General features: G+C 33.4%; 1 protein-coding gene and 1 long non-coding RNA gene across 2 annotated transcripts; one reads left to right on the top strand and one right to left on the bottom strand.

The window, feature by feature from the left end:
- The first annotated feature begins 221 nt into the window (after positions 1-221).
- On the top strand, positions 222-26,006 carry LOC127730651 (uncharacterized GMC-type oxidoreductase Mb1310-like). The gene is made up of 12 exons (XM_052239150.1): positions 222-342; positions 1,744-1,866; positions 9,573-9,778; positions 10,374-10,563; positions 12,355-12,489; positions 14,026-14,147; positions 17,198-17,365; positions 17,753-17,903; positions 21,599-21,756; positions 23,017-23,191; positions 23,446-23,671; positions 25,740-26,006. The coding sequence occupies exons 2-12, from the start codon at positions 1,755-1,757 to the stop codon at positions 25,876-25,878; spliced, it is 1,782 nt and encodes a 593-aa protein (XP_052095110.1). The 5' UTR covers positions 222-342; positions 1,744-1,754; the 3' UTR covers positions 25,879-26,006.
- Positions 19,054-19,742, bottom strand: LOC127730669 (uncharacterized). Its single transcript, XR_007995212.1, has 2 exons — positions 19,278-19,742; positions 19,054-19,117 (listed from the first exon to the last, which is right to left on the bottom strand). It is a non-coding gene; the product is annotated as an uncharacterized LOC127730669 (long non-coding RNA).
- Positions 26,007-27,370: the final 1,364 nt, after the last annotated feature.

Here is a 27,370-nt window from a genome sequence, read left to right as displayed (position 1 = left end):
AATGTTAAAAATAATTTCCATATAAACGTATAACTCTTATTTGTATTAAAGTTAATGTTTCATAATTCGTGCTAATATGACTTTTTTTTAAATATCCAGTTGGCATATACTTAATATATGATAATTTTCTTGTAATCACATGGGTGTTGGTAATATTTTTTTACATATCCAGTTGACATATACTTAATATATGATAATTTTCTTGTAATCACATGGGTGTTGGTAATAAAGTGTTCAAGGCTGAAGAGTAATAATAGAACACAGATGAAGGCCACCGGAAAATAGGACTACTTTTACCATGTATTAATGACAACAAGCCCTATACTACATGCTGGCAGATAGGTAAGTGCATCTTTCTAAGGATTTTTCTTTTTGTATATCTTAGCACTTTGTGTTTTTTTCAGTTCTGAGAAAACAAATATGTATCTTCTACAAATGTTTACAGGTCGTGAAATATAGCGTTGAATAATTATGACCGAAGACAAGATTACAAATGAGTAAATTTTTTATAGTGGTTTTTTTTTCGTTTGAAAACAAATATGCAATTTCTACAAATGTTAATCTTCGTGAGATATATATAAGATAGTTATTAGTGAAAGAGTAATAAGCAAAATTCCTATTTCAACATTTCATTCAGTGAAGTAAATATATGATAGAAAAACAAAGGATATGGGGTATCCATCCATGACACAAAATCAGTACATGCACAGCAAAAAACACAAAAAGCAAAGGAACAGTGCTTTTATTGCTGTTCTTCATCTCAAAGTCACAGTAAGGCCTTAACATGAAACAAAAACACTCTCACCTCGCTGGTAGTTTAAGACGACCCCTAGCACCGGTTTGAACGTTATTCTTTGCAAAACAATGGTACACTACTAAATTTAACAATATGAACATCAATTAATGAGAGAGACTTTCTATACAAAACTATTAAAGAATATATATGCAAAATATATGTTTACCGTCGGATGATGAAAAAATTTAGCTGTACAAGCTTTGAGACATAGACATATATTGTATTATATGTCTTTGGTAGAGAGTACACATAAATTTATATTTTCAGACAATGTACAAGTATTGTTTTAATCCTGCAATTCAAACTTGACTCTGAAACATTAATTTATTTTCTTTTTTAACTTTTTGTGTTGTCCATATTTTGGCGACTTTTACTTGTACATACTGGATACAAGAAACTAAAAGTCAGCTATTTCTAAAAGCTGAATAACAATGATCACTTTGATGAACGTAGTGCACTGCGGACAATCGAGATATGTGGGTTTAATACTGATTTTAAAGAAGACTCGGAGAGAAATAGATAAAAGTTTTTTTGTAGAACTGAAAATGTTAACCCTTTGACCCTTTATATAGCTTTGAAACAGTACGAGCTACACAAAATCCTCTGACAAAATATTGCAAAAGAAGTAAATAATTATATATGAAAACAAGAGTAAGCGATTTCAGTCCCTTTGCACAGAAACTCCCTGGAAATAAACAAGTACACAAAATACAGAGATATGGACGAATAGCGTTTAATTTCAACCATATTAAAAAAAAAACCAAACAATTAAACAATAAAAGAAAGTGTTAAAGAATAAATAGATAATATTTAAAATGATGCAGAACACTTCCATAACTGTCATCACTTCACCCATTATTACTGTCGTTTATTTAATATTATTTCAACATTGAATGCAGCATGGATACATACTTTCGCATACCTTTAATCATATCAATTTCTTTCAGATATAGTCACAATGATGGAAGTTTTTTGTAGGGTAGCTGTCTTGTCGACGGTTTTCATACCAATGACAATTTCTGAGAGAATTTTGAACGAACCAACTCTAGACTCGTATGATTACATTGTTGGTAAGTTTGTTTTTGCTTCACGTCTTCACCAAGTCAAACCCCTTGAAAGTACCATCCATTTAACATTGGTTGCAATAACATACCGTGATTGCATAGTTTAAATTAAAAAAAAACGACATTTCACCTCTGGTATATATCATAAAACGATATTTGTTGACATGATGTTACTAACGAGTCTGCATCAAAAACGAAGGGTAGTATTAAGATTAAGTTAATTGCATATTCTACTTATATTTACAATGCAATACAAAAAATCATCGTGACCTAACAACACCAACCATTTACCAATGAGCTGCTACGCGCGTTGTGCTGTACGGTCACTTCATATTCTATAAATGTCATCAGGTGAAAATGGAAAAACGTTCCCTAGAACAACAGCCTAGTCAATTTAGCTCTAAAATCGCTCAACCTGCAACTAATTGCAACACAAGGTTTTTTTAGTGCAAATTTTAATATAGACTTGTACTAACAACATACTAAAACTATACATTGATATAATTTGCGGAAAAGGTTATTTTGGGGTGAAATATGTGGTTTTTAGAGAAAAAATGCTGATACTGGAAAAGAAGAAAAATTGTTATTTATGGTTACATTTTTAGACCTAAAGCTCGTTGAAGACAGGAAACCTTATGTTATAGAGTATTATGTAGTCCTCTAGTTATTATTATTCATATTGAAGTAATTTTGAGGTGAAATGAGTGATTTTTAGTGAAAAAACGCTGAAAACTGGAAACGTAGAAAATCTCCGTTGCTAATGGTTAATATTTTTGAAATTTGATCTATATAGAAAAATGAACATACTATTTTATGTTTTATTTGTGAAGTCCTTTTGTTATCAATATTAATATTTGGGTAATTTTGGTTGAATATATGTTTTAAGACCGAAAACCCGGAAAACTGGAAATGAAAAGACTAGTCTCGGTTATTGATGCATGGTTAAAACTTTCAAATTGGGATCTTAACAGAAAATAGAGAATACTATCTGATGTTTATCTTAAGAAGTCCTATAGTTATTGGTATTTAAAAAAATTGTAATTCTTGTGTAAAATGTGATTTGTAGAGAAAAATTGTGAAAAATGGAAAAAAAAACCTCGATTATTCATGGTTAAAACTTTTAACATAGGATCTTTATAGACATACTATATTATCTTATGTTTATCGCATATGTATTCCCCTTGTTATCGATATCAATAATAATCAATTTGGTGTGTGAAATATTTTGTTTTACACAATAACTACAAAACAAGAATATATCCATAGTACACGGATGCCCCACCCGCACTATCATTTTCTATGTTCAATGGACTGTGAAATTGGGTCAAAACTCTAATTTTGCATGAAAATTAGAAAGATCTTATCATAGGGAACATTTGTACTAAGTTTCAATATGATTGGACTTCAACTTCATCAAAAAATACCTTGACCAAAAACTTAAACAAAAAACTTTAATCTGAAGACGGACGAACGAACAGACGCACAGACAGAAAAACATAATGCACCTAAGTGACGGGCATATAAAAGAAAAATTTTAAAATCTTGGTTTTTTCTAGTTAGATTTTTAAAAACGAAACAATGGAGAATGGAAACAGGGAATTTGTCAAAGAGAAAACAAGGCCACTAATGGGTCTTTAACATAGCAAGTAAATCCGGCACACGGAGGTGGACTTTAGCTGACCCCTTAATTATGTTGTACACTAGTTCAGCAAAATGGACACCACCCTAAACTCCAGTACATACAAATGAACCAAAATTATCACACAAAAAAAAACACACACAAGACAAACAAAGGCTAGAGGTTCATGACTTGGGATGGGTGCAATAATGTGGCAGGGGTAAAACATGTTGTGTGAGAACTAAACCCTCCCCTAGTTTCTCTAGACAATATAGAATAAACAAACACACAGTAAAACTCAGTTTTAAATATGTGCATTTTGTGGAAGTTTCAAATTTTATCTTATGTTTCGGTTATGTATAAAATTTATAGTAATTACACGTGTAGGTATAATAAACAAAAAATGAGTGTGTTCAAAAATAACTCTTAATCAGTTTGGTTACTGACTTTGATTTTGTCATGTTAATTGCTGGAAAAAGTCATTTTTCTAGTGTCCTTGTATCGTCATTGACTGTATTTGAATTGCATAAAGTCACAGTTAAACACAGACGATGTGATTGCAGATTTATCTTAATGTGTTGCTAATTTTATTTAGCAAGCTCTATCAATGTCCACGTTTAATTTCAGATATATAAGCTTTTTAAATTTAGGAACATATACTAGTTCACTGAATTAGCATTAAATAAAGGCAACAGTAGTATACCGCTATTCGAAATTCATAAATCGGTTGAGAAAAAAAACAAATCCGGGTTACAAACTAAAACTGAGGGAAACACATCAAGTATAAGAGGAGAACAACGACACAACAGAAACTCAACACTAAAATGCAACACACACAGAAACGAACTATACTATAACAATGGCCATTTTCCTGACTTGGTACAGGACATTTTAAGAAAAAATGGTGGGTTGAACCTGGTTTTGTGGCTAGCCAAACCTCCCGCTTTTATGGCAATGTTAAATATAACATTAAAATGACATGATTACATAACAGGACTACAATACAAATAAATGGCAGAACATACAGGACAGAGACACACACAAATAATAGCTATCAGAAGGTACCAGGCTTACAATTTAATACGCCAGACGCGCATTTCGTCTACATAAGACCCATCAGTGACGCTCAGATCAAAAAAGTTAGAAAGCCAAAACAAGTATAAAGTTGAAGAGCATTGAGGACCAAAAGTTCCAAAAAGTTGTGCCAAATACGGCTAAGGTTATATGCCTGGGATAAGAAAATCCTTAGTATTTAGAATAATTCATACTTTTGCAAACAGTAAATTTATAAAAATGACTATATAATAGATATACATGTTAACACCGATGTGGTGACTAACTACAGAATAAAAACGAATACGTAAAACAACCTAAATCAGCACATAAAAAAGGCAGAGCCGAACAACGTATTATATGTTAGCCGAAGAAATCGACGCACAATGTGACGTAACATTTAAATTTCTATAAATTTCCAAACAATAGGAGAGAGTTCAAGATTAGGTTTGTAATACCGATACAAGATGTATTAATAACAATGAAAATTACAATACTTATTAATATAAAATTGTGGTAGTAATTAGATAATTAATTATATTATCAAGCTATGTCGGTATTCTAAATCAAACTGTAAACCAAATACATCGTATAAATTTAGTTGACTCAAACTAAAATCTTATAAATGAACTGGGTGGTTAATTATCTTTACCGTAACACACGAATAGAACAGAAAAAAATGAAATTACAACTACAAACGATAAGACATTTGACAAAATCCGATGAGAATAACAAATATAACATCAAAACTAAATTAAAAGAGGGGCAAAAGATACCAGAGGGACAGTCAAACTCATAGATAGAAAATAAAATGTAGATCTGATATTGTTTAAGACAATTTCAAGAGCAGCTTTGTCAATACCATAATAAGTTTACCTCAAGAGCTTGAATTTAAATAGTAATTGTACTATTAAAGTGGACCAATTTTGGATGTTGAAAATGAGATAAGCACTGTTGAATGAATTTATGGGATTACTTCCTGGAGGAAGTGTTAATAGCAACAACGCATTATGTGTGTACCATATAAACCTGCATGTGTGTGGTGGTCTGAAACATCAACCAAATGGTAATGACAAAGAACTAACATGGGTTGTCTGCTATATGAAAATATTATGGTCAAAGATATATATATACTTACTAGTATATAAAGAAAAGCATTACCAAGTTCTTTATTTAATATATCTCATTGAATTAATTTAAGAAAAGGTAATCAGCTTTAGCCTAAGAACTGTAAAAAAATTATCATGCATCATCTGTGTATGAATTAAAATTTGTAACTGTCTGTGGGCGACTTTGATGGCCAGAGAAACGTTTAGATAGTCATGTCTAATCTGAAGGTATGTCTGTTGGTTTTTGTTAGTCGTTTGGGTGCTTTCTCGTTGACTTTAAAAACCTCAAATCTCTCTTTATTCTCTTTCTCTGTTGGTTTTTGTTAGTCGTTTGGGTGCTTTCTCGTTGACTTTAAAAACCTCAAATCTCTCTTTATTCATAAATATACTCTATTACAGATATATCAATGTTAAAGACGATGTTTTATGCTTCCGGAATGCTGACCTGTATTCAACTCATTTGAACGAAACTGTAAAAATATTTAAAAAAAATACACCTCATGCCAGAAGAATACAAATGTTTAGTTTTAAGGTCCACTAAACTCTATCAGTGATCTCTTGGTAGTAAGTTTGATCGCTTGCCAATGAAACCATCACTTATTATAAAATCTCCCCACTTTAAAAACATAAGAAGATGTTGTATGATTGCCAATGAGAAAACTTTCCACAAGAGATATCAATGATGTGGGTGTGGATGTAAACAACTATAGTTCATCGTCAAAATATAAAACAAGTCAAACGAGAAACTCAAAGGCCTGATTAATGTTAAAACAATAAACGGAAAAACAAATATGACAGACAGCAAACAATAACAACCAAGTAATAAAGGGCCACTGACTTGTGATAATCATATTCATAGTGTGCAGGGTTAACCCTGTTTGCGAGCACTCAACCCTCTTATAATAAGGAACAGTTTTTATTTAGGTGCCGGCTGAGGACCACCTTCTGGTGCGGGATTTTCTCGTTGCATTGAAGACCCATTGTCCTGGTGGCCTTCGGCTGTTATCTGCTCTTGATCTGGTCGGGTTGTTGTCTCTTTGACATACAATATTCCCCATTTCCATTCTCAATTTTATTTAAATAGCAAACAACGTAAGAACAAATTGTAAAACCCAGTAGGAAAGGGCTCAACTTAAAAAGATCAGCACGGATTGACCAAAAGGACAATGAGTTCTCATAGCTAGTCCAAAGCTTAGTAATTACAGTTGATGAATAAATACTGTTGGCACCGACTAAAATATAAATAAGTACACATCCGATTAGTAACCAAAGTGAAAAGTGGATTCAGTGTTACAGTCAAAGCTTTATTTATATGGTGTGTGAGTACTGAGATCGTCGCAAATTACATGAGTAGCTATTTGCTTCGAGGAGCCTGAAATTTTCATTTGTGAAAAAATATTTAACATAAAATCATTTAACACTCATCTTTCTTATTTTTTCTGAAACATTGTTGGATTCTAAATCTTAACATGTTTGTTCCAGAAGGTAAATGAAAAAAAATATGTTGTTTTCTTTCTAAAGTTGTGGAGAAAAAATACATTAAAGACTTTGAATCTTGCAATAACATTTTTTTTTATAAAGAACAAAACATGTGTTTCTGGAACCCCTCCCCCAACAAAAAATAAACTGTCTGCGCCTTTAACACAGGGGCAGAATTCTTTCGAATACCAAGTAAGAATGTGACTAAGTTGATTTCTCTAATTCAGTACAGTTTTCCATTTATAGGTTACTTACCAACACTATTTTGGCGAACTAGATTCTTGGATTGTAAAATAGCAGAACACAATCTCGGTCTATATCTTTATTCAAATAAAAAATTTTGAGACAGGAAAGTGATTCATTTGTAAAATTATTCTTTCAAATTGAAATAATTATGTATTGTATTGTATTATTTCAACTGTTTTAAAAAATACCGAACATTTTTTGTATAATTTTATTTTTTTCAACTTTGGCAAATAAGGGGAAGCAACTCATATAACCTTACTTTTACTACAAAACATTTTTATAAATTACACCACTTTCCGCAAAATATGTTTTTGTATAGTTTTAGTATGTTGTTCATAGATAGTAACAGACTTGTTTTTCAGAGAAAACTTTGTGTTGCAATTAGTTGCAGGTTGTTCACTAAATTGACTAGACTAACAGCCAAGATCATATAATATCATTGATATGGTCATAATTATAAATTATTTACAAAACTTTGAATTTTCGAAATACTAAGGATTTGTCTACTCCGACGAATAGATTAACTGGTAAAACTAAATTTTATCATCGGTACAAGGACATCATTCGTAAATATAAATCAACATGCAGACATTTTATATTTTATGGTAACATTCTTTACAAAGCACAAAAATGTCGGCATTCACCTCAAAAGCTAACCAAACCTTTAAACTGACTTATTCGGAAAGGATATAGTTATGATACTGTTGTCAAGTCATTAAGGATTGCATATTTTGGTATTAATATTGATTCACTCATAGGGTCTTTGCATCGGAAATAAACACATTTATTCTAAAACCAGTTGTTGGCATGGTACGGGTTATGTTCTTTTCATATATTTTATGATGGTATGATACTAAACCCTAACGGGAGGGATTGTACTTGATTTTCATATGATGAAGTTATAATCTTTCAATCAGTTTAATTGAGGCCTGGAGCTGGCATGTCAGTAACTGCTAGTAGTCCTTTGTTCATTTATGTATCATTTTCATTTTGCTTAGTTTCTTTTGTTACCTATTCTGACATCGGACTCGGACTTCTTTTTAACTGAGTTTTACTGTGCGTATTGCTATGTGTTTCTTTATTCTACATTGGCTAGAGGTATAGGGGGAGGGTTGAGATCTCACAAAACATGTTTAACCCCGCCGCATTTTTGCGCCTGTCCCAAGTCTGGAGCCTCTGGCTTTTGTTAGTCTTGTATGTTTTTAAATTTTAGTTCATTCATATGTTTTGGAGTTTAGGGTGACGTCCATTTTCACTGAACTAGTACACAATTTTATTTAGGGGCCAGCTGAGGACCACCTCCGGGTGCGGGATTTTCTCGCTGCGTTGAAGACCCATTGGTGGCCTTCGGCTGTTGTGTGCTCTTTGGTCGGGTTGTTGTCTCTTTGACATATTCCCCATTTCCATTCTCAATTTTACCTTAGCTGTATTTGTCAAAACCTTTCAGAAGGTTTGGTCCTGAATGCTTTTCAACTTCGTATACACTTTATTTGGCCTTTTAAAACTTTTTTATTCGAGCGTCACTGTAGACAAAACGCGCGTCAGGCGTACAAAAAATTAAGTTCATTTACAAACACTGGGTCGATGCCACTGCTGGAACATAAGACCTTTATTTTAATTTAAGTATTGTTTTCAGATTACCAAAACACAGTCTTGCAGTGATAAAATGAATTTCAAAATTGGCACGTTGGTTTTAACTGCCAAGTATATTCTATACTGATGAAAATGTAATACAAATGAAATTACGGGTATAAAACTGGAAATTGTAATCTCCTTTTATTTACATAAAATTTAAATATAGTTATGCTCAAGGTCTTTGGAAAAATATATAACACTAAAATCAACCATTGACCTATAAAATATAAGACATTCCAGCTAAGCTCTTTGTATATCTTTCGGTAATACGTATAGTTGGGTTGGGACATGAAGAAATACCATTTGATATTATAAATATATACGTACGGAATAAAACATAAAGATTAACATTTTTGAAATAACGCAAAAGTTTGCGAAATAATGCAAAGTTTGAGAAATTATGCAAAAGTTTGCGAAATGAAATTTATTGATTTAAAACAAAATCATGTGGTTCTATTACGCTTCCGTAGATTCCTTATGCTCAGCCCTTAAATTTTGCGATACAGTTGTTATTTCATGGTCTGTTCTAGTTTTGACCAGGACTATTTACCTAGCATGTCATTTTTTTTCAGTCGGCGGAGGCACTGCAGGGTCTGTTCTGGCGTCACGTCTGTCAGAAGATCCCGTATCTGTACTGTTACTAGAGGCAGGTGGTTCAGAGCTAGATAACCCATTGATAGATGTTCCTCTTATGACGACCTCACTACAGTTTTCTGAACAAGACTGGCAGTATTTTACGGTCCCACAAACAAATTCATCCCTATCTTTGACTAAAAAGGTAGCTTAAGTATTTCTGAAAAGTGACTATTATATATACTTTTCAACAAATTAAGTTCTCGTTACCATTTGATTAAAATTAATCGACTGTAAACATCTTATCTCCCTTTCGGAATATTTACTGTTAAAATTAATTTGGAAGAAGCGTGCTGTTATTTAGGCTGCACATGTCATATGGAAGCCGACCAGTGTCATTCTAAGTCACAACTCAGTAACTCGTCATAACGAATTGGCTAACTCGGTATAACGACTTAGCTAACTCGTTATAACGACTTACTAGTAGTTACTCTTGATAACGACTAAGCTTACTTTTCTTAACAATTTAGCTATCTCGTTATAACGACTAAGCTATCAATATCTCGTTATAACGACTGAGCTAACTCGTATAACGATTAAGCTAACTTGTTATAACGAGTAACAAAGTCATGATACAGACTTATATTTAAAGTACACCCTGACACTTACCGGCTTCCGTAGAATGAAAAGAACAACCTTCCTGTATAGGAATAAATATGATGATTGAAGTATTTAGTTGTATGCAGACTTACATTCAAGTCAGAAACATTAAACTAATACTTGGTAAGTGTTTTTTGTAGCAAGGATATTGGCCAGTGGGTAAGGTTTTAGGAGGATCGAGTTCTACTCACTATATGGTACACATCCGTGGAAGCCCACATGATTATGACGAATGGGCCGCCGAAGGATGTGATGGGTGGAGTTATAATGATGTTTTACCGTACTTTAAAAAGTCAGAGGATGTTCAGATACCGGAATATAAAGATAAAGGTAATACAGTGAATACACATGTATAGCTTTTTACTTAGAGGTGAGATCTTACGAAAAGTTCGAATTACTTCTGTAGAGGATAAAATCAAGACCAAAGAATCAGTTGACAAAAGAGACAAAGAACAGTCCATAAAACACATCACAGAAACTGAAAACAGCCAGACGAATAATAACTGCCAAAAGGGTGAAGTCGGATGCTCCGAAAGGGAAAACAGTTACACACATGTAGCATCCATGCACTGGCAAAACAGTTAGGAACATGTAGCACCCAATGGCAAAACAGTTACGAACATGTAGCACCCACTGGCAAAACAGTTACGAACATGTAGCAACGACAATATATGGAAAATACACATTCATCTATGTAGTGTTACCACATTTATTAATTATTTACGTTTTCGTATCAGATGAACTATCCAAAAAAATCGACAACTAAAATATTAATGCAAACAAATCTGGTAGTGAAATACTACATTAACATACAAACGCTGAAATATCTCGCCTGCTTTACTTGTCAAGATTAAACTTACACTGAAAGTTTGTAATACGAAGGTGTTGCTACAAATATCATATACATTTAACTGTATCAATGATCCATGTAAATGAGGTTAAGGTCAGATGAACACTGTCAGACAGACATGTGCACCATGCAATAATTTCGTACACCAAATATAGTTGACCTATTCCTAGTAGTATCTGAGAAAAAGGCACAACCATGCAAACTCAACATTGACTAATGAGCCATGAATATGAGGTCAAGCTCAGATGAAACATGCAAGACAGACATGTACACCTTACAATCTTTCCATATACTAAAAATAGTAGTCCATTTGGTTCTAGTATCTGAGAAATAGAACAAACCTGAAAACTTAACATTGTCCAATGAACCATGAGAAAAGGTAAAGGTCCAATGAAACCTCCCAGACAGACATGTACATTTTACAATCATTCCATACATCAAATACAGTGGTCCTATTGAATATAGTACATGACCAAAATACAAAAACTTAACATTGACCATGAAACCATGAAAATGAGGCCAAGGTCATATAAACCCTGCCAGACAGACATGTACGTTTTACAATCATTCCATACACCAACTGTAATTGACCTATTGCTGATAGCATCTGATAAAACTGACAAAACCAAGAAAATTAACATTGACCAATGAACCATGAAACTGTAGTCAATGTCATATGAAACTACCAGACAGACATGTACTCTTTACAAGCATTACATACACCAACTATAATTTACCTATTGCTAATAGTAACTGATAAACTGACAAAACCATGAAAAGTAACATAGACCAATGAACTATGAAAATGGGATAACGGTCATATGAGACTACCAGAAAAACATGTACAACTTACAATCATTACTTACACAAGATATAGTGGCGTTTTGCTGATAGTATCTGAGAAATAAACAAAAGCACAAAAACTAAGCATTGTCTACTGAACCATGAAAAAGGCCATGGTCAGATGAGACCTTCCGTCCTATTACTCATAACAAGTGAGTATTTTACATGACAAAAGAAAGTGTACACAGCAGTCACTGATTTATGAAAATGAAGTCACTGGCAATAGACATATGACGGACAATAACTTCGTAACATATATTATCTGTATACAAGGTATGAATCATCCAGGTGTTCTACCCTCTTAAATATAAAGCTTAAAACAAATAGTTTACGCCGCCGCCGCCGGATTGTAAACCCTATGTTTCCCATTCTGCGAGGCGAGACAAAAAACAATTAAAAAAATAGTTATATAAATGTAATTTTGACAGCGTATCGTTCAACTGGTGGACCAATTACCGTTACCTCAAACCCTACAGCGGATAGCCAACTCATCAGTGTTTACCAGCAGTCCGCATTAGAAAAAGGATGGGCCATAACAGACTGTAGTGGGCCGAACATTACAGGTTAATATAATTACAAGTATAAAATTATGGAAATGTGGTCTGATTGCAAATGAGACAACTATCTAACAGAATCCAAATGAATTGGATTTAAGCAACTATAGGGGACTGTACGGCCTTTGACACTGGGCAAAATCCATACCGTATGGTCAGCTATAAAAGACAAAATATGAACTTGACAATTAAAACGAAAAAAATCAACCGCCTGATTTATGACTAAACACTAACAGACAGCAGACAACAACCATCTTTATAAAAGGCTCCAGACTTTGTACAGGCACATATATAATGTGGCGTGATTAAAATTTGTTAGTGAGCGCTCAACCCTACCATTAACCTGGGACATATGATCACATATTAGACCAATTTTGTTTACAGTTCTGTTCAGGTTTGAACTTTTGTTATTTAAAATCATGTAACATGTACATTAAAGAATATGTTTATAACTGACGGTACCATTTATTTAATCTCTCTAAATGTGAATTCAATTTTGAAATAAAGAAAGAGTTTTAAAAGTTTTGATTTTTAACCTTTCTTTTTCAATATTAATGCATGCGCAGTTCCGGTATTATTCCAGTTAGTTTTTTTTAGATATCATATCGCCTTATTGTTCGCTGGCTTTTTGATCGCTAGCTTCAGCCTGGTCAGTTACTATTATGATTTGAATTAAAAACAAATAAGATCTGTAAATGAAAAAAATAAAGATAAGTGTTGCCTTAACAGAATGCGGAACATCAAAGAAGAGGCCAACGTTTTTCATAATTGACTTGAAAAAATCGACCAAACTCTACTTTCAGACTATCCAGACCTAAAATTCAGATATTTTGCTTTAATTTGCAATATAAATCAAGTTTACTGAACCTTTAGACAAAGTGTAGTCTATTTTACAAAACAAATACATTGGACATGTAAAATCCTGAATAATTTGCTTGTTTCCCCATTGAATTGGCTATACATAGATATATGTAATAAGAAAAACACGTTGTCCATATAACCTTCCATTCACTTGCTAGTTTTTTGTTATTTCTACCAATTGTTCCGATGTAAACGATACAGACCAATTGGTTTGTAATACCTATAATATTTTTAAAATAGCTTACATAATAACAAAGGGTGACTTCGACTGAATTTCTACAGACGTCCATATAAGAATCTCTAAATTATGTCTGTTGGGTCCAGGGGCTGATCCAGGATTTTTGGAAAAGGGGGTAATTCCATATATAACGGATTATATACCACAGATAAAAATAATTTTGGACGATTTAATGCTAAAAAAAATCATATAAATCGTGAAAAACATGGTATAATTTTTTGGGGCGATCAAAAAGGGGGGCGTACGCCCTATACGCCCCCTCCACCTGGATCCGCCACTGTGATCTGCTTCGAAGTTGTATTTTAGCAGTTTATAAGGTATCAATTATCACATGCTGTCACATTTGATATTTTGCAATCTGTTGATTTACTTGAACTTTAATTATTAAATAAATTTGTTTAATACCAAGGACTTCTTGTGTTTGCTGCAAATTCAGTTCGTTACAGGGTTTTGTCCCACTCAAAATGATGTTCGCGCTGGTACAAGATGCAGCACAGCAAAAGCGTATATAAGACCAGCTTTGAACAGGAACAATCTTCAAGTCAGCATAAACAGTCATGTAACAAAGGTAGTATAATAAGTTAAGCAAAAATTCAACGTTTAGCCTTTACATCTTTTAAAATTTTGCTCTTATTCGTACAATAAACTAGAGGCTCTAAAGAGCCTGTGTCGCTCACCTTGGTCTTAGTACATATTCAGTGGCGGATCCAGAGGGGGGCGTAGAGGGCGTACGCCCCCCCCCCCTTTTGCTTGAACTTTTTTTTTTTTTTTTTGTAAAATGATGAATCAGACTAGACTTCGTGAACTTTGCCATTTCCCGGTCGTGTAATTATTATTATGCGACAATTCTTTACTTATAAAGATATTTTTCGCTCGTATTTACTGTTATATATTATTGATTATGTCAGTCATATGTTTCGCTACGGTGGAGCTGATCAGTACGTTTGAAACGTCACTCAGTCATTTTGAAATTCAAATTACAGTAACACATTGCTTAGGGGGAGGATGACAAGCATGGCGCCTTCAAACGACAAAGGATTGAGCAAGAACGTATTGACTTCTATTTCATATTTCCACTCAACAGAAAGTAATACTCGATTACACTCTCATGAAAAAAAAAGTTCTACAGCAATATTATTTACCTACGAAAATATGTTTAACCCCACACGCCCCAGCCAATTAATAACATTGCTGAATAATGATCCCCAGTCAGTAAGCTCTAGATATATTTAAAGTCTAAGGTACGGACCATTTGATTTGATAGGGCAGTCTGAGATATTTTAGAGAAAAAATTCTTACCCTGAATTTTGCCTTAAACAAAAATTCTATCCGTATCTGTAATGAAAACAATTATCGTGTCTCCTTTTTTGCTATAAGAAAAAAAAAATCCAACAGAATTATTCAGCATTAAATGAACATGATGAATAAAAAACGGGCGTAATTTTTTTTTTTTTTTTTTTTTAGGGGGGGGGGGGGGGTTGCATGTAAATCTCATATCTGACCGGAATGTCTGTTTCGCCGAACTGATATACTGAATACTTTTTTCAAGGCCCAACTGCAACCTGCCTGGTGGGTGTGGCTTTATGTCTCCATTTGTCGACCGTCATTCACAACTTCGTTGTCATTTGATTTTCAGACTTATTCGTAGCCGTTGGTTGATTTGAAACCCCTCACTTCCCTTGTTGAGTGAAACATTTCAACCAAACATTTGGATAAAAATTGCTTGTTTGTCTTTGTTCGTGTCGGTCGTATTATAAACTTCATTGAATAGCCGTATATCATGTTTACAACAAGTAATCTGTGAGGTTATGCTAACTAACCATACAACAAACGAGAATTTTCCATGTCCATTTTTTACTGACAAATCCCACATCAAATATATAAGTACATAGCTTTAGATCCATTCAATCATTTTATAATAGACAACTAATGGGGAGAATGCGGCATCACAAATGTCCAACCCAAGCTTACCGGCACTTTAACTATAAAATATACATACCCCACGTTAGGAACCGTCACTAAAAATGTGCATTTTAAACTTATTTTATGTTTTGTAGCCCAAAAAAGGTCCCAAAAAATTTTCGCCGAGCGGAGCGAGGCGAATTTTACGTACTACGCCCCCCCTTTCCAAAATCCTGGATCCGCCCCTGATATTCAACAAAGGACACTCCCCAACATTGTAGACGAAATAGAATTCATGACAAAAATATCTGTTTTGATGACCTTATATTGCTGATCATTTAGTCTGTTTAGTTTCTCTCTATCTTCTTTAGTTTTTGCTCAAAACATAAGAGGTAAAAAAAAAATCCTCATTTAAGGGCAATCACTCCTATAAAGCGTGACATTCTACTAACTATATCGGCAAAATTTGACTTTTAAGTAGATCTTGCCTTGCTGATCATTTTTGTGATTTAAAATGTCTATTTATCTATTATAATTTTCATCTTATAAGGCAAAACGCAAAAAAATGGTAAAAAACGTCATTAAAGGGCAATAACTCCAATAAGGAGATGTTGGACGATTTCCTCCATATTGTCTTAATTGCAGATCTTGTCTTGCTGATCATTTTTGCTTATTTAAGTTTCTATCTATTATTATTATTCTTAAGATATAAGGAAAAAACGCAAAAAATTGGTAAAAATCGTCATCAAAGAGCAATAACTTTAATAAGGAGTCGATTGACGATTTCAAAGATGCAGACTTATAAGTAGATCTTGTCTTGCTGATAATGTTTTGCAGTTTCTCTCTTTCTATGATAGTTTTCAAGATAATAGGCACAAATGAAAAAAATGGTAAAATTTGTCATTTAAGGGCAATAACTCCCATGAGAAGTCGTCTGATAGTTTTGACGTAAATAGACAATTGGTAGAGCTCAACGTTCTTAACATTTCTGCTTCTATCAGATTTTCTCTATTTGTAATGGTTTTCAAAAAATAGACAAAACTTGCATTTTATCCCTATGTTCTATTTTTAGCCATGTTGGCCATCTAAGTTGGCAGGCGGGGTCATCGGACACATTTTTAAAACTAGATACCCCAATGATGATTGTGGCCAAGATTGGTTACATTAGGCCCTGTAGTTTCAGAGGAGAAGATTTTTGTATCAGTTAACGGACTACGACGACGGAAGACGGACGCCAAGTGATGAGAAAAGCTCACTTGCCCCTTTGGGCCAGGTGAGCTTAAAATGAAGTTATCCTCGCATGCAGTACTGAAAAGATATTAATTTTGGAAAGTACTCATTAAACCTTTCGTATTTTCTCATGATAGATACATTGCTATTTTAATTTAGTTCAAATGTATACCAGTGACACTCACCGATTTGTTTGTGTGTGAAAAAGATCTTTTCTTTTCCCCCCAAGTTTTTTGTATATCCCACTTAGTGCTCTTGGTGACTCTATAAAAAACTCATCATTGATACAACGCTTATAATTAGGTACGGCAGACGCTCGTTTCGTCTACATATAAGAAGCATCTATAAAGGTGCTAAGAAGCTATGGATATAAAGAAAGCATCTTCTAAAACCAATGCCACAAACCAAATGAATCTTAATTCAAATAAAGACTTCCTGTAAGATGTGTTCTACATCGTTTCAACCTAAGAATTCAATTGTTTACAGATTAAAATAGAAAACAACAGAGCTGTTGGAGTAGTATTCATGAAAGATGGAAAAATAAAGACTGTTGCTGCTACAAAGGAAATTATTCTGTCAGCCGGAGCTATTGGATCTGCACAGCTTCTGATGTTGTCTGGTGTCGGACCACGAGAACATCTAGAAGAGTTAAAGGTAAATAACCCATGTGTCTGAAGATGACGAAGATTACATTTGTTTCAAAGGTAAAGAATATTCAATGTGTTTGAATATCGTGTGATGTTGTCAGATGTCCGACCGTATCAGCATGTTAATGCCATACACAAGAACATGCGAAGATACTTGCATGATTTATTTTCATATAAACTCTTAAACGTTGAATGTTCGAGTATCTTACACAGTGTGTAGCTTACAATTGCTCGTGTCCTGACATAAATTATTTTAGAGTCCCTTTCTTAATGGATTAAATAAAACGATTTATTATTATATCTTCTAGTTGCTAGACTATAGGTAGAAATCATAACGTTTGTTTATCCAATTAAAACATAGGTACATCAAATTGTCCGTATTCTATAATTTTAGATCGATGTGAAGAAAGACTTGCCAGTTGGTAACAACTTAAAGGACCATTTACTTATCGTTATGTCTTATAAGTTGAATGTATCCTGGGCAGTAAATCAGGACAAATTGAACAATGCTGAGGAACAGGAAAAATACATACTCAACAAAAAGGGTAATCATTGAATATAAAAATAAGAAGATGTGGTATGATTGCCAATGAGACAACTCTCCATAAGAGACCAAATGACAAAGAAATTAACAACTAGCTTTATTTTATGATTTTGGTTTGCTATAAAGCGAAATGCTTGTTATGTTCTACTTTACTGTTAACAAAAAGTTTGAAAAAACATAACTTGAAGAAAGACCATAGTCAAAATATAATTAAATGCTCCGCTGGGGCGCAGCTTGATACGACCGCAGAGGTCGAACCCTGAACAGTTGGGGCAAGTATGGACACAACTTTCAAGCTTGATACAGCACTGAATTTGGATTGTAATTAAATATTTGACACAGCATAGGTCTCTGACACAGAATGAATGTGGTCTAAGAACTTAAAACATTTTAATTTACCTATTCAAACCATATCATTATTATTTGCTTTTATATATAAATCAGAAATAACCAATTTAAAATGGAAAATTTTAAAGAAAAAAAAGGGAAAAAAAATCCCCCCCCCCTCCAAATTTTTTGAACCCCCTTATGATTCATCACCCCCAAACTCAATCCCAGCCTTCCCTTTGTGGTATGGTACCTTGCAGTACAATTTCAGAGAGATCCATACACTTGAACACAAGTTATTGTCTGGAAACTAGAAAAATGCTTGTTTTTTGGCCCCTTTTTGGCCCCAAATTCCTAAACGTTTAGGGCAATTACCCCCAAACTCAAACCCAGCTTTCCCTTTGTGATATGGAACCTTGTAGTACAATTACATAAAGATCAATACACTTACACACAAGTTATTGTCCTGAAACTAGAAAAATGCTTGTTTTTTTGCCCCTTTATGGCCCCTAATTCCTAAAATTTTGAGGCAATTACCCCCAAAACCAATCCCAGCCTTCCCTTTGTAGTATGGTACCTTGCAGTACAATTTCAGAGAGATCCATACACTTGAACACAAGTAATTGTCTGGAAACTAAAAAAATGCTTATTTTTGGCCCCTTATTCCTAAACGTTTTGGGCAACTACCCCCAAACTCAATTCCAGCTTTCCCTTTGAATAATGGAACCTTGTTGTACAATTTCATAAAGATCCATACACTTACACACAAGTTATTGTCATGAAACTAGAAAAATGCTTGTTTTTTGCCCCTTTTTGGCCCTTAATTCTTAAAATTTGGAGGCAATTACCCCCAAAATCAATCCCAGCATTCCCTTTGTGATATGGAACCTTGTGGTACAATGTCAGAGAGATCCATACACTTACACACAAGTTATTGTCATGAAACTAGAAAAATGCTTGTTTTTTGCCCTTTTTGCCCCCTAATTCCTAAAATTTGAAGGCAATTACCCCCAAAATCAATCCTAGCATTCCCTTTGTAATATGGAACCTTGTGGTACAATGTCGGAGAGATCCATACACTAACACACAAGTTATGTCTGGAAGTTACAAAATGCTTATTTTTCGCCCCTTTTTGGCCCTTATTTCCTTAACTGTTGGTACCATAACCCCCAAAATCAATCCCCACCTTCCTTTTGTAGTATTGAACCTTATGGTAAAATTTCATAGAGATCCATTCACTTAAACTAAAGTTAGAGTGCGAAAACCAATGTGTCTTCGGACGACGACGACGACGACGCCAACGTCATACCAATATACGACCGCAAACTTTTTTTGCGGTCGTATAAAAAACGACATGACATACAACAAACAACGAAACACTAAACAGAAAACGAAAGATTTTAAAACACGAATCCTAACAAAACTGGAACGAACTCCTTTAACTCTTGAAAGGTCAGTAGTTCTTGCTCCTCTAGAGCCACCCGTGATGTTCCTCAGATTAAAATCAGGTAAGTTATTCCACTGCAAAAAAAAGATGAAATGTTACACCATATTTAGAAACAACTATTTCAGAAAAATCGGTGTGTTTGAGTGTTTAACACCAGTATTATATATCACATATGTGTGATTTAACACTAACTTTTAAAACACTTAAAAGTGTTGGTTTTGTGAACGTTTACTCGAGAATACGTAAATAAGTATTTTTGACCCGATTCCGTGCCATATATCACGGACTGTACACCTTACGCAGCGGTTACACTAATTCAACACTTATTTGATTTTATTTGATATTTAGATTCGTTTTTACTATAAATTAAACATGAAAAATCTTCGATGATAATTTTTGACTTTTTTCTGTAGTTTGAGTAAGAATAATGTTCTTGGGTAGGGTGACAAGTATTCCTGTGGACTTTTACCATGCGATCTAGAACATTAATATTCCGGTCTAACACTAAACAGTGTTCATATTCTAACAAAAATTTTAATGTTTTGATATTCTAAATGTACAACATCTCAGTGAAAATTGATGAATTTGGCAAAATATTCACATGAAATCATCTATTCTCGTCCTGATATGCCTTAAATACTTGCCACTGGAACACATGGCCTTAACCATTCAATTTATAAACGAGTCCTTGCATATTTTTTCTCCTTTTACAAAGATAATCAATTCAATGTACTGGCTTTATATTTGATTTAAAAAATAGATATTTTCTGTAATACTTATATCAGCAATTACAGACTAAAGCATTAACTCACTTTCGAACAAGGTAGTAATATGAGCTCTTCTCTTTTTTTTTTTTGAGTCTTTAGCAAAATGTTCCACAATTTCCACATATTTTTCCCGTTTCCATATATTGCATTATGATTTTCCCTTAGTTATTTGAAAACTGCTAACCATGTAAATTAAATAGGAACGTGTTCAGTTTTATTTTGTTGTTTTTTCAATGAATTATCTAATAAACAGAAGATTGATTATTTTAGAAATTCCCTGAATGAAATCAGTGAGTCTGTAAAAAAAATCTTAATAATTTCAGGGATTTTGTAAAAATCAGGGATTATATAAAATCACTAATCAGTTCAGTGATTTTACAAAACTCCTGAAAATTCTGGGATTTTTCAAAATCCATGATTTTACAAATTCACTTGATTCCGCGCCATAGTGATAAGATTTATACTTTTTTTGCGCATATTTTGAATCTATTTATTCGTCTTTGACTTCCAGAATCTTGACTGAGATCCTTTTATACATGTGACCTATTGAGCATTTTAATGGTTGTGTAGAATATTTTACAAATCAGTGTTTTGGTCGAGAAAGGAGGTTCAAGATTGATTTCAAAGATCTTCTTTTCGTTTGTTGTCCATTTAATTTGATTTATTGAACTTTGTTTTTACTTCACTTTTGGAATGTTTTCATTTGTCTTGTAGAAACTTTGTATCCTACGTGTTTGAACTTTCATTTGTCTGGTGAACCTTTTTTTTCATGGAAAGGTTATTTGTCGTTTCGATTGATGCTACGTGCTCGGTGGAGAAGCAGCCAATACCAATTAATGTTTTGACCAATTAAGCTGGGAATCTAGCCCATGATGATGACTTCACACACTGAAGGAGGGCACGCAACCAAGGAAGCAGGTTGTCAATAATCTTTTTACCTACTGATTATATGCCAGTTAATCTACTCGACACTTGATAGTGATATCTACTTAAAGAAACATTAAAATCTATTGATTAAAGTAAATGGTTTCCAGTGCAAAGTGACGCTGGTCAATATAAATCAAGTCACATAAGTTTTTTTTATGTTGTTTAGACCAAATATCGATCTTATTGCCTTGTTTTAAATAATCAACTTTAAAAATTTGAATTATACAGGAATATACAGTGGCACAGGATGTGATGCACTCTTGTTTGCACAGACAGGGAAGGAGTCTCATGATAGAGGATCCCCAGATGTTGAAGTTCATTTCTTCAGTAGTGCACCAGAAGAGGAACAGTTACGAAATGGCTTGGATCAAAACATCAAGAATGAAGTATTACGATATAAACTAGAAATTATCAGATTAATAACAAATCTAAATGAAAATCGTGGAGATTTTGTTTGGCACCAGTTAGGTCTGTTAAAATTTGAATTTCTTCCGTATGTACAAGGCCTATATTTTCATTTTTAGTATTACATTCATTTTTAAGTTTCACTGAAAGGCTAAACTTTTGAAATTGTGAATAAAAGATTTAGTATGCCAAAGAATTTACTTTTAGTATTCTTATGTGGATATGTTACTGTGACTTGACTGTTAGTGTTGCTCTCCACCCAGTGCAACTTATTCAAACTTCTGACCAAATTGCAATTTGTTTTACAAAACCAAACTGTTCAACTGGTCAGAAATTTGAACAAACTGCTGTAGAAAACCACAGTCAAGTCGTGAAAGTGCAAGGTGATAAAATAAAGCATACTTACAATCCTATAAGACTTTTAATTCCACTTCAATGTTATTATGAAAAATTGGTCTAATAGTTTGTATAGAAATTTTATTGTTATTGTAACATTTGAATTAAAACATTTTATATTCAGTAAAATATGTGTGAAATTACAATATGTTGTTAATAAGTTTCCATGGGAGATAACCTAAAACATTTTTCTTTTGAATGTAGAAGACTTTTCGAAAGCAAAATTGATTATCTCCCATGGAAACTTCCTAACAACGTATTGTAATTTCACACATATTTTACTGAATATAAAATGTTTTAATTCAAATGATGTCTGATTCTTATAAATATAGAAGACTTTTCGAAAGAAAAATTGTATAAAAGCTTAGTTTGGACATTTTTATAAATTCAAAAAAATTCAAAATTACTACCTATCACCTTTAGCATGACAATAACAACAACAATTTCTATACAAACTGTTAGACTGATTTTTCTTAATAACATTGGAGTGGAATTAAAGTATTATAGGATTGTAAGTATGCATTATTTTATCACCTTGCACTTTCACAACTTGATTGGTTTTCTACAGCAGTTTGTTCAAATTTCTGACTAGTTGAACAGGTTGGGTTTATAAAACAAATTGCAATTTGGTCAGAGTTTTAAATAAGTTGCAATAGGTGGAGAGCAACACTTACAGTCAAGTGACTCAAGTCACAGTAACTTGTTTTCAATGAATCTGACAGGTCATCCTCCCTCAATTAATGCTACAATTTTTGTTGTTATCTGTTAAATAATCATAGCACATTGTTTCAGGCACTGAGACATTTCCACTTGTCTTGTTTATACCATAACATTTCTGTTGATAGCTCTTGGATAAAATGGTGGCTGATGCTTCTTCCACTGGCATCAGGTTTCTACCTGTATATTTACACCCAAAAAGTCAGGGCACAATAAGACTCAAGAGCAAAGACCCCTTTGATTATCCAGCTCTAGACCCAAATTACCTTGCACACCAAGATGACGTGGATGGGTTTGTGAGAGGTAAGATTTTTTTCTGTATAAAAGCAATATTTTGCAACTTTCATAGTTGATGTCCTTTCGCTTTACTGTAAAATCGTGTATTTTCTTATTTAAGAAGTGACCATCTTACAATTATTTTGAGTACATCATTTATACAATCAATACCACTTTTTCTTAATTGTTGTTTAGGCTGGGCATGTTCTAAGGACTTTGCATGTAATTTTTCAAAATAAAAACAAAATAAAACGTGTTGATAATGGCTTATATGTTTCAAGCTGCCAGGGTGGTTCAGAAAATAGCAAGCAGTACAGCTATGCAGAAGATTGGAGCTATATTGATACCACGTGTGTATGAAGGTTTCTGTGATGATGTGGAGTTTGACAGTGATGACTACTGGAGATGTTACACAAAGAATCTGGCCTCATCAGCATTCCATTATTCCTGTACATGTAGAATGGGTTCTGCTAACGACCCAACAGCAGTGGTTGATCCACAACTTAGGTAAAGTAGATCATGTGTCCATTTTTAGCTCACCGGGCCCGAAGGGCCCCATGTGAGCTTATGCCATCACTTGGCGTCCGTCGTCGTCTGTCGTTGTCGTCGTAAACTATTTAAAAAATCTTCTCCTCTGAAACTACTGGGCCAAATACCTTCAAACTTTTACAAAATGTTTCTTAGGGTATCTAGTTTATAAATTGTATCCGAAGTTTTGATCCATCGACAAACATGGCCGCCATGGCTAAATATAGAACATAGGGGTCAAATGCAGTTTTTTGCTTATATCTCAAAAACTAAAGCTTTTAGAGCAAATTTGACATGGGGTAAAATTGTTCAATTGGTCAAGATCTATCAGCTCTGAAATTTTCAGATGAATCGAACAACCCATAGTTGGGTTGCTGCCACCAAATTGGTAGTTTTAACAAAATTTTGCAGTTTTTTGTTATTATTTTGAATATTATTATAGATATATATAAACTGTAAGCAGCAATAATGTTCAGCAAAGTAAGATCTACAAAAAAGTTAATATGACCTTAATTGTCAATTGACCCCTTAAGGAGTTATTGCCCTTTAAAGACAATTTTACACAATTTGTTCATCAAGTTTGCTAACATTTAAAAATCTTCTCCTCTGAAACTGCTAGGCCAATTACCTTCAAACTTTAACTAAATGTTCCTTAGGGTATCTTGTTTATAAATTGTATCCAAAGTTTGTATCCATCGACAAACATGGCCGCCATGGCTAAAAATAGAACATAAGGGTCAAATGCAGTTTTTGGCTTATATCTCAAAAACTAAATCTTTTAGAGCAAATGTGACTGGTAAAAATTGTTTAATAGGTCAAGATCTATCGTCCCTGAAATTTTCAGACGAATCCAACAACCCATTGTTGGGTTGCTGCCACCGAATTGGTATTTTTACCAAAATTTTGCAGTTTTTTGTTATTATTTTGAATATTATTATAGATATATATAAACTGTAAGCAGCAATAATGTTCAGCAAAGTAAGATCTACAAAAAAGTTAATATGACCTTAATTGTCAATTGACCCCTTAAGGAGTTATTGCCCTTTAAAGACAATTTTACACAATTTGTTCATCAAGTTTGCTAGCATTTAAAAATCTTCTCCTCTGAAACTACTGGGCCAATTACCTTCAAACTTTAACTAAATGTTCCTTAGGGTATCTTGTTTATAAATTGTATCCGAAGTTTGTTTCCATCGACAAACATGGCTGCCATGGCTAAAAATAGAACATGGGGGTCAAATGCAGTTTTTGGCTTATATCTCAAAAACTAAATCCTTTAGAGCAAATGTGACATGGGGTAAAATTGTTTAATTGGTCAAGATCTTGGACCCTGAAATTATCAGACGAATCGAACAACCCATTGTTGGGTTGCTGCCACTGAATTGGTAGTTTTTAACAAAATTTTGCAGTTTTTTGTTATTATTTTGAATATTATTATAGATATACATAAACTGTAAGCAGCAATAATGTTATTCAAAGTAAGATCTACAAAAAAGTTTATATGACCAAAATTGTCAATTGACCCCTTAAGGAGTTATTGCCCTTTAAAGACAATTTTACACAATTTGTTCATCAAGTTTGCTAACATTTAAAAATCTTCTCTGAAATACAGGTGAGCGATTCAGGATCTTGAGAGCCTCTTGTTAGTATCAGCATTCAGCACCCTAATGGTTAATAACTATTATGTAAACTATCTGCCTGATCTGAGAGCTGCTTGATAAAACTCCATGTTACCTTTTGAACTTTGCTGAAACTTCTTTGTTAGAACATAATCCTTACAAAGTTTTCAATATTTGTTTTAATTATGTTTCTGTAAGATGTTGAATTTCAGATGTGATATTGATTTTACTTTAAGAAAGATATATACCACTATGTCACTATAACTCTTAAATAAAAAATATTGATATTGTCTCTTTAATAATGTGTGCTGCAGTTTATTTTATGCATCAAAGATTAGCAAATACTGTATTTGTGTTGTCCTATTTAAGAGTGTTTTTTGCCCAACAGCTTCTATACAACATTATTGTATTTTCATTATCATTATCAGGGTGAAAGGTATATTAGGCTTGAGGGTTGCAGATGCCTCTGTTATGAGAGATATAGTATCTGGCAATACTCACACACCAGTGGTTATGATAGCGGAGAAGGCAGCTGACATGATTAGAGGGAGGACTACAATAGGCTAATAACACATAATTAACACTTATATTATATATTATGTTGTGAATTATCTTATTCATAATTATTAAATGATAAAAATACATGAAATTGTCTTCCTCTTTTAGTACATTACAATAAAGCAGCAGTGCTTTCACTTTGTCTATTTTTATATGCCTACATGTGGAACAAGAGTGTGCAAGGCTGAAAGGACAGTTACCTCAATAATATTTGAACAGTTATTTGTTAATGCCCTGCAATGAGACAAATACTTATTGTAAATATTTATATTTTCCCTGAAATCAAACTGCCTCAGCATTTCAATGAGGTTCATGAAAAGGAGGTGAAATCAAACTGCCCCAGCACTTCAATGAGGTTCATGAAAAGGTGGTATGTGCATGAATGAATGGGAAATAAATTAGCCATTTCACAATGAAAAAAAAATAGAGGCTCAAAAATCTCTGTTTTGTTGATCTTGTACTGCTGATCATTTAGTCTGTTAAGTTTCTCTCTACTTCTTTAGTTTTTGCTCAAAACACAAAAGAGGGTAAAAAAAATTCCCCATTTAAAGGCAATCACTCTTTAAAGAGTGACAGTCTACTAACTATATCGGCAAAATTTGACTTGTTAGTAGATCTTGCCTTGCTGATAATTTTTGTGATTTAAAGTGTCTATTCATCTATTGTAATTTTTATCATATAAGGCAAAATGCAAAAAAAAAATGGTAAAAATCGTCATTAAAGGGCAATAACTTGAATAAGGACATGTCGGACGATTTCCTCCATATTGTCTTAATTGTAGATCTTGTCTTGTTCATCTTTTTTGCTAATTTTAGTTCTATCTGTCTATTATAATTTTTAAGATATAAGACAATAACGCAAAAAATTGGTAACAATCGTAATCAAAGGGCAATAACTCTAATAAGGAGTCAACTGACAATATTGAATATGCAGACTTATTTGTAAATTTGTCTTGCTGATCATTTTTGCAATTAAAGTTTATCTCTTATCTAGTATAGTTTTCAAGATAATAGGCAAAAATGAAAAAAAAAATGGTAAAATTTGTCATTTAAGGGCAATGACTCCTATAAGAAGTCGTCTGACAGTTTTGATGTGTACAGACAATTGGTAGAGCTCAACACTTTGAACATTTGTACTCCTCAGATTTTCTCTATTAATAACGGTTTTCAAAATAATAGACAAAACTTGCATTTTACCCATATGTTCTATTTTTAGCCATGTCAGCCAGTTTGGTTGGCAGGCGGGGTCATCAGACACATTTTTATACAACCGGAAAAAATTATTGTGGTCGTATATTGGTATCACGTCGTCGTTCGAAGACATTTGGTTTCCAGACAATAACTTTAGTTTAAGTGTATGGATCTCTATGAAATTAAACCAAAAGGTTCAATACCACAAAAGGAAGGTTGGGATTGTTTTTGGGGGTGATGGTCCCAACTGTTAAGGAATTAGGGGCCAAAAAAAGCATTTTTCTAGTTTCAGGACAATAACTTGTGTATAA

Source organism: Mytilus californianus, unplaced genomic scaffold (genome assembly GCF_021869535.1).
Source record: "Mytilus californianus isolate M0D057914Y unplaced genomic scaffold, xbMytCali1.0.p SCAF_2, whole genome shotgun sequence".
Classification (NCBI taxonomy): domain Eukaryota; kingdom Metazoa; phylum Mollusca; class Bivalvia; order Mytilida; family Mytilidae; genus Mytilus; species Mytilus californianus.
Note: the sequence above shows the minus strand (reverse complement) of the source record. Positions and strands in the feature narration are given on the sequence as shown.

Excerpts from the sequence above, each read along its gene's own strand:
- LOC127730651 (XM_052239150.1), top strand. The coding sequence starts at position 1,755 with ATGATGGAAGTTTTTTGTAGGGTAGCTGTCTTGTCGACGGTTTTCATA. Across the intron at positions 17,904-21,598 it reads ATACATACTCAACAAAAAGG|GAATATACAGTGGCACAGGA; the intron begins GTAATCATTGAA and ends TGAATTATACAG. Across the intron at positions 21,757-23,016 it reads ATCAAAACATCAAGAATGAA|CTCTTGGATAAAATGGTGGC; the intron begins GTATTACGATAT and ends TTCTGTTGATAG.